This window comes from Limulus polyphemus, unplaced genomic scaffold (assembly GCF_000517525.1).
Source record: "Limulus polyphemus unplaced genomic scaffold, Limulus_polyphemus-2.1.2 Scaffold1809, whole genome shotgun sequence".
Lineage (NCBI taxonomy): Eukaryota > Metazoa > Arthropoda > Merostomata > Xiphosura > Limulidae > Limulus > Limulus polyphemus.
In genome coordinates, this window is record NW_013667419.1 from 152410 (window position 1) to 161135 (window position 8726).

At 30.2% G+C, this 8726-nt stretch overlaps 1 protein-coding gene across 4 annotated transcripts in view; it reads right to left on the bottom strand.

Moving 5' to 3' along the window:
* LOC106465002 (arf-GAP with coiled-coil, ANK repeat and PH domain-containing protein 2-like) overlaps positions 1 to 8726 on the bottom strand; it is a 104307-nt gene that overhangs the window by 40753 nt on the left and 54828 nt on the right. For all 4 annotated transcript variants that reach the window (XM_022392831.1, XM_022392830.1, XM_013925192.2 and 1 more), the window contains exons 14-15: positions 6785 to 6902; positions 4340 to 4440 (exon numbers count right to left, since the gene is read on the bottom strand). In XM_022392831.1, the coding sequence (XP_022248539.1) occupies positions 4340 to 4440; positions 6785 to 6902 (219 nt within the window). The remainder of the gene's footprint in view (positions 1 to 4339; positions 4441 to 6784; positions 6903 to 8726) is intronic.

Consider the following 8726-nt stretch of genomic DNA (forward strand, 5'->3'; position numbering starts at 1 on the left):
GTCAAATACATCAATTGAAAGGGTTTGACATCCTGAGTCCAATAGTGTAATTAGATCTCAAATCGGTCAAAAGATGATGGCGGTATGAGCTAAAAGTTTGTACTTGAAAAAAAAACAACAACCAAAAATAAAAATTCAGAGCTGTTCTATGAGTCACTATGCCGTGGCTAATAATATTGTTTAACATGCATGAAAAATTTAGTTTACCTATATTATATTGTATAATTTACATAGAATATAGTTCATATTAACAAAAATAATAAAAAGACTTACCTTCAGGTGTGTCAGCAGATCAGAAGTGGTTTTCCTGAAGTGGAAATAGTCCACTCACAATATTTACTTTGCTTTGATGTAACCAGATCTAGCAGTAGGAAGTAGGAAGTGTTCCTGTACCACTGAAGGCAGTTAAGTAGCCATCTCATATTCACTTAAAAGATTTGACTGGATTAACAACCATGTAATACAATAACCTTTAAAGTGGTTGGAGAGTACTGACCTCATTTAACGTGCTGCAGATGTAATAATGATAGTCTAGAAATTAGATGAGTATAAAAGTTGACATTTACTGTTATGGTATTAAGTATTCACTAAATCATTCAGCAAATATGAATACTATTCCATTGTATGTGAAATGAATATTTTAATTTTTCCCTCCCAAAGTATTTGAATACAAGTATGAATACTCCCAAAGCTAGTCTGCTAGCCATCCCTAATTTTGAAGTTACAGTATTAAGTATTCACTAAATCATTCAGCAAATATGAATACTATTCCATTGTATGTGAAATGAATATTTTAATTTTTCCTCCCAAAATATTTGAATACAAGTATGAATACTCCCAAAGCTAGTTTGCTAGCCATCCCTAATTTTGAAGTTATAGATTAAGGGAAAACCAACTAGTCAACACCACCACATTGCCAACTCTTGGAATCCTCTTTACCAAGGAATAGTGGGATTTATCATAACATTATAACTCCCCAACAGCTGCAAGGCTGAGCACATTTTGTGACGAGGTTCAATCCCATGACACTATTCCTGCAAGTTGAGCTCTATGTTTTGAAGTAACAGGGTTTATACACACTGCAGAAAGACAGTTATATTATTCTGTCATCCATGCCACAGATCATAGCTCAAAGTCTAAGAATAATTCTTTCTAAGACCTAAACTTCCAATTTTCATGTGTGTCAGCATTATTTGCCTCCACAGTTATATCCAGCATTTAACTTTCTAAAATTACATAAATAAAAAACATATTATGTTGGTATGTTATTCTAGGCTTTTATAAATTCAAATTAAATTTTCAAATTGTTTTTTGGGCCCAATGACACAAGTGATCCACATAAGCTAACATGTGACATTGGATCACAACTGGTCAATCAAACTTACTTCTTACTTCAACTACACAAATATAATAATCCAAACCATTCCATCATTTCTAACACAAACATGGTAATTGAAGAGTTATTTACTATGTTTACCACAACATAAAAATGACCCATTGTCAACTTAAGCTTAAACCACAGACACAACTGATTTCATGAACATGACTGAAGAAATTGACAATATAACCATCACTCCAAAACAGTCTTCTCTAAACTATAGATGTTTCTTCCTTTTATCCTAAGATTTCATATGAAGGAAGTACTGGAGATTCTGAAACTATACTTAAATTATCTAATCCATCTGAATATCAAAAATTCATTGAATTAGTTAGACTTGTTGTATAACTTTGAAATCAACAATAAGCAATATATTCAGACTATAAATACTGCCATAAGTTCTCAGATAACTCTTAATTTTGCAATCATGTTTATAGATGATACTGAAAAATAAATCTTAGAGAAAATTATCGTGAAATTACCCATTTTGAAACATTATACAGATGCACGTTTTTTTTTTTACTTGGACCAACAAAAGTAAAACTGCATATTGACCCATTTCACAAAGCTAGAAAGTCTACACTTGATTATGTACCTACATGCAGGTTTTCTTCATGTTACTGTTTCTATGAAAGATGATCATCTATATATTGTCTTACACAGAAAACCAGCAAATAGACCACAATATTTTTATAGCTAAAGATGCCCCTCAACAACACTACATAAAATGTTACACATAGTCTAGCCTTATGCATCAAGAAAAGTTGTACTGACAAAAATATTTACAAACAACACAAAGAAGTACTAAAGAAACTATGATACAAAGAGATGATAAAGATTTTGAGACTGATAATGTTGGATATACAAGACTATTCAGTTCAAGAATTATTATTTAGTTATTTAATATTTAATGATTGTTTAGTTTTCATAACAAGAGTTTAGAAGTTAATTATTTTAAATCCAACAGTCATGGCAAGTTTTGTGATATAAATCTGTACAAGTTGTCCATTATTAATGTAGTTTAATTGTTGTACTAGGCTTTTGTAAAATTGGTGACGTTATTTTACTCGAAGCTTTTAAGTTTTTTTTCATTATATGTCATGTTGATACTAGAGGGCTAGATATTTCTGTCATGTGTTATAAATATGTGTACATACAGAGAGCAAGTTAAGTTTGTGAAAGTGAAAGTAAAAGTGAAGTTAGACTGTGTGAATTTAGCAGTAACGGGTAATTCCTAAAGTGAAAGTATCACAGCTTGTATTGTAATAACAGAGATAAAGATGAAGTAATCAGTCTTATCAATTTGGTTCTAAAGTAACTGAACCAGCCTGTGTAAACTTTTACGAAAAAGAGACAATTACTTACAGCTCTGGATACAACTGTGATAACCAACAGTGTAACAAATTTTTGTGAATACATTTGACTTGTTTTGAATATTTTATTTTAAAACAAGTGGATTGTGTGCTCTCTGTTTATTGTTGAAGTTTATTGCCAACAAGTCACGGGCACCTACTGTAAAGAATCACAGCCCCAATAAAAACCTGACAAATAGTTTGAAAATGTCAGAAACACTCAATGAGAAGCTGTTCTGAAACAACACTAAAAGGTCATATGCAATTCCTCTTGTATATAAGTTTCATCCAAAACTCAAGAACATCTTATGCATTTTGAAAACATTTTCATCTACTTCAACTAAATGATTGTTAAATAACATGTTTTCTCTAAAATTCCTATTGTTTCTTATGGAAAAACAAAAAATTTCAAAGGTATTCTGGTTCCTGCTAAAATTAGCTCTACACTCTCATAAAATGGTTCCTAAATTGATAATAAAGTTAACTTTTAGACCTTCAAGTTCATGAAAATTACAGAAACTTTCCCTAATAAATGTGCAAACAGCCACTATAAGATATACAAAAAGATTATTTGCACTATGCAGAATATCATCTATCCTACACAGTATATAAAAGCGTTACCTTCATTATATTGGACAGACCTAAACGACCTTTAAACAATATTTTAACAACTACAAGTTGTCTATTCAAAAGTACCTTACTGCTGATGAACACTTAAAACCAACTAAATCTCCCTTAGGTATCAAAACTAGATTCCAATCTAAAGCAGATAGAGATGACAAAAGCTTACTGCATTGTTGCTCTTAATATAGTTATTCGTTAACCTTGATTCTAGCATCAATGACATTTGACCTTTAAATATTTTCTCTGTCAGTTAATATTAAATTTCAGCTTTTGACTTTTTATTTGCTACCTCTATCTATCTATTTTATTTATTTTAGAACTTTTATACCTGGTAACATTTCTAATATTTTGCTTACTCCTTATTTGTAACAATAATTTTATTAACCTACTCTTTTTATTTTTGGATTTTATCAAATAATTCAATTTAGACATTGTCTTCCATTTAACATAGTTCATTCTTAATTTTGTACTATTTCATGTTTGTGTCAGTTTTGTATAAAATAATAATATATAAATAACATAAAACAAACAAAAATACTGGTAAGTTGTTCTTTGTTTTTCTAACTTTTCACTTTCACATCTGTTGTTCCACACAACACATAAAGCAATTCCACACCCATGTAACCATAAACACGACTTCCTGTTTTTAACTTATGTCCATATTTTACACTCCACTTAACCATTCTGCCTTTATCCCTGAAGAAGAAAGAGCTACTTGCTGAAAGTGCCAGGTTTTATAGCTTTTTAAATTTCAGTATCACCAATGTTTTAACAACATGCTTTTTCCATTTTAAATCCATAATAAAATTATCCCATTATAGCAGTTCTTTCATCCCTACATTAAACATTCATTTCTTATCCATTTTAACACCACTGACTAATGAATGAAATTTACATTATTAGATTTACGTGTTCACTAAATAACGAAAGCATTGTACTAACAAATCTTTCACAGTAAAAACACATTTATAGAAAGTTCATTTACCTGTGAGCTTTTAGAGGTTTTGAGATTGGTAACTGTCCATCCTTCACAATTGTTTTATCTTGCTGGGGTTCTTGTTTCATAGGGTTTTTTAAGAATTCCACCTCAAATATGTTAAAAAATAACAACAAAGATTATTATCAAAAGAACAACTGCTTTCAAGGTCAACAGACCATTTCTGAATTATATAACCCCCATAAAATAAAAGTACTTATTTAAAACTAATGTTTTGCAATACACATTTTTTCTCAAGGGTTAACAGCATCACCGATGACAAATTCTGCTTGATGTTTAACTAACTGTGACTAAAAAGAAAAGAGTAGTTAATAACATATACAAAAGGTATAACAATAACTAAAAAAACAGACATTTGAGGAAACAATCCATAGATAACAACAAAGATTAAACTTGAATAAGGGTAAAAAATAATTTTAAGAAAACATTGAAAACTTAATACAAAACAGTTCATACCAGTAAGATAAATGTCAGGTACACACAAATATACTTTGTGTAAAAGAATAAAAACAAAAAAACAATGAATATAATGAGCTATTTGCAATCTGTTCATTGCAGGGAATTGAGCCCCAGATTTTAGCATTGTAAGTTCATAAAAGTTACTGATGACCTATATGGGGGCCATTACCATACTTGTAGTCTGTGATTCTGTGAAACCTATAAAAAGGTGCATGCTGAAATGACAGGTTCAACTAATATTATTCATCATTTTAAGATATGGCTTTGGCTGACTCTCAATTCTGCTCTGCCAACTTTGAAAACTGACAAGCACAAAAACCGGTCTGCTAGTTTTAGTGTAAAGCTATACAATGGGCTTGCTGCACTGTATCTGCCATAGGAACCAAACCTTAATTTCAATTTTATAGACTCTGAGACTTACAACTGAGCCACTGAGGAACTGACTGACTAGTAAAACCTTTCTTATTACATATAAAAAGTAAAGATTTCTACAGTTACACATCATTGATTTATTATTGAAATGGTTTATCCAAACATTTTTTTAAATATTGTAAACAACAATGTACTATTCAGTAATACTAAAGAAATTAATTTAAAATTATAAAAAAATATTTTAGTATTAATGAAGATTGTATGACAATCAATGAATCTACAAGTTACTACTTTTTTTAAATGTCAAGGACAATCATTTACAAAAGTTCTCAGATATGAGTATAAGATCCTCTAACTATTTTCCATCTTGAAATTATGTATAAATTATCCTGTAAAAATATCATATCATGTTCAACTCAAGTTTGAGTACCTGCTTTTACATATACAGTAAGATCAAAATTTTCGATCAAAAGTATCACATATGCATGGACACTAACATATTACATGAAATTGTTAACTTTAATAGTTTTTGTGTCAGGTGAGTGTACTGAGAATAAAAAAAAACATTGACTCGAGGAATTATGCTCACCAATACTGAGCCTTGGAGTTTTGGAATATGCCTATTGCAAATTTGTGAGAGGTGAGGAAGGAAAAGTATTTCACTCAAAGGCATTAATTCCCATTCAAAAAACTCATTCATACGATAGTGCAAAACAAACTGAAAATTATCAATGTTGTTTAATTTTGTAATTATTATACCTAATGACCATGAAAAATCACAAATTACTGAACCTGAGGACATGATGGAATTTATAATCATCCTACTACTAGCAGTAGAATGGAGAATTAACCATGCACTATGTTACATTCTGTCAGTTCACCAAAGCATTGACATATTACTTCCACATTAAAAATTATCAAAGCCTTAAAAATACATGCATGGTTGGTTCTTCTCTGTTTTCATACAACTTAGTTTTCAAATAATCATTTCTAGAAATTAAATGTCCCAGGCCTAGACATCATCTTTAGCACGTGTCTGTTTCTAACAGTTTTAGCAACTTATGAAATGATCTGCGTACTGAGTCGAACATTCACAAAACAATATGTCACATTAAAAGATCATTTTGTGGAGACAGATTGTCACTTAACACTATTTATAATGATTGATAAAGGATTAGGTAATAATACAAAAAATATAAAATAACTGGCTGATTATTGGCAACTGATTAATTGGTAATCAGACAATTTTCATATTGGCACATTTATCACATTACAATTTTTTATAATACTGGTTAAAAGAATTATCCAGAAATAACAAAATTGGTGACTTTATGTTTATGTTACAATAAATATAAAAATACAGGTTTCAGAACTATTCAAATATTAATGTTATGTTACTACGGCAAACACAATTACGTTTCTCCAATAAAAAACTATCTGCTTATAAAAACTAGGATATTTCTCCATGAACATTATTTTATTTTAATCTTGCTCCCTTGCCCTTTGAAGGCTTCAGCAAAAGAAACAAAGGCTAGAAAAATTGATTTTCAATATAGAATTAACCCTAAGAAATGAATTCAGAATCACATTTAACATACTTACATCTTCACTTCTGCTGTCTGCATGTAATGTGTGGTTTAGAGCGGCATTAATACCTGCTTGAAGTGCTGTGATCCACTGCTGGCAAGCCTCCTCAGAGTCTGCTTGAAGAATGTGACTCCTAATTGCAACATTCGATAAGTTTTATAAAATATGAAATAACATCTCCATAATAGATCAAAAGAACAGTTAATATAATATTTATCATTAAGGTAGCACTGACCCTTAAAACTGGGCAAACTTAAATGCTGAGAAAACACTGTTAAACATTTCTTATAACCTTCAAGTTGAATGCAAAAGTATGATGTTACAATCACTAAAAGTACACTTTCAGTCGTATACATAATTAGTGTGGCACAGATAAAGAAATACATAACATATACTGTTTTAACACCATAACTTTACTTAGGAATGATAAAAACATGAAAATTGATACACATGATCTTTGTAAACATCATCATAGCTTTAATTAAAAACTTTGCAAATTTTCTACAATGTTAACGAGATATGGGCAATTAATTTTAATTAATGGCTTTGTTAGTGGTAATTAGACTCATAACAAGACAATTGGTGAATATTTTTGAATTTAAAAAAAATCAAGCTATGGAAGAGTGTAATATCAACAAGTGTGCTAAGTTTCATGTTGATATTGGCTTTAATGGTGACATTATCATACTAACTTATCACTCGGGTCACCAATTTATTAGCATGATAACTTTCTTATACTGAAGATGACAATTTCTGAGAAGAAGAATACCATGGAAAGTTAGTTTTACACTTAAATGGAAACTTTTTAGAATGCTCATGTGATGGTCTTTACTTTTGGATAATAGTTAATTACGTGTGGAACACTGATACTTTTTTGTTCTTGTCACTGGATTGTTTGAAAACTTTTTACTGTTGAGTATTTTTGGCTTTTTCAATATGAACAAATCAGAATCGTGAAGGCATTTTTTTGTGTTGTGGTTTATCTTACATAATTTTACAATTATTCTCATTTGTGCAAATTTTCTTGATATGGAGAAATTGACTGTAAGTGATACTTAATATTGACATGGAAGCCATTTTAGTAGTAAATACAGTGGTTTGTCTGCTGCTTTTCTGAACAACTCAGTGGCATAAAGTTATTTTTTTCAATGTGAAAAGCAGACAATGTTAAACTAGCTCATTTCATTGAAAGTGTTTGTACACAAATGCTTACAAGTGATTCAGCAATGATTTCTCAAATAAAGACTATACCATCAATATATTTTTATAAGATTTGAGGTCTTATCATTCTTAAATTGCTTTCTTGTTAATGACAAGTGAATTTTGGCAAAATTAAAATGTGAGGCCAAGGTTATTGATAAAAGGTAGAATTTCTTGAAACAAATCATTTTAGTAATATATCAACAAATACAGGAATTAAATCAATTCCTGTATTTGTTGATATATTACTGAAATGATTTGTTTCAGGAAATTCCACCTTTTATCAATAACTTTGGGAAAGGACAAAACAAAGAACAAGACTAGGCCTTCTTTAGTGGTGATGTTGTTGTCTACCATTTATTTGTAACATCAATGTTACCGTGTCTTCAAATACTTATATAAATACAGGTAACTTATGGTGACCAAAGTAAACACCAACACCATACACACAGACTATAAATGATTACTACAGAGATCTGGTCTAGTTCTTTGATTTGCTCTTATCCACAAGTACTGACAAGGGGTTGAATTCTTTCAAAACTGGTGTGATATGTAAAATTCAAGAGCACGTTGGGAATCTAAGCCGTTTTCACAAATTTTTTTTATAACCCTGGCAATGAGAAAGTAATGAACCAAGCATGCCAAATTTCTACAGCATATTATTTTATTGATCATTATAGGTTTATTTTATTTGAGCTTAAGTTTCAGTTCAAACAATGCTTAATTTTTGGTAGGTTCCTCAAAGCTGATTTATTGC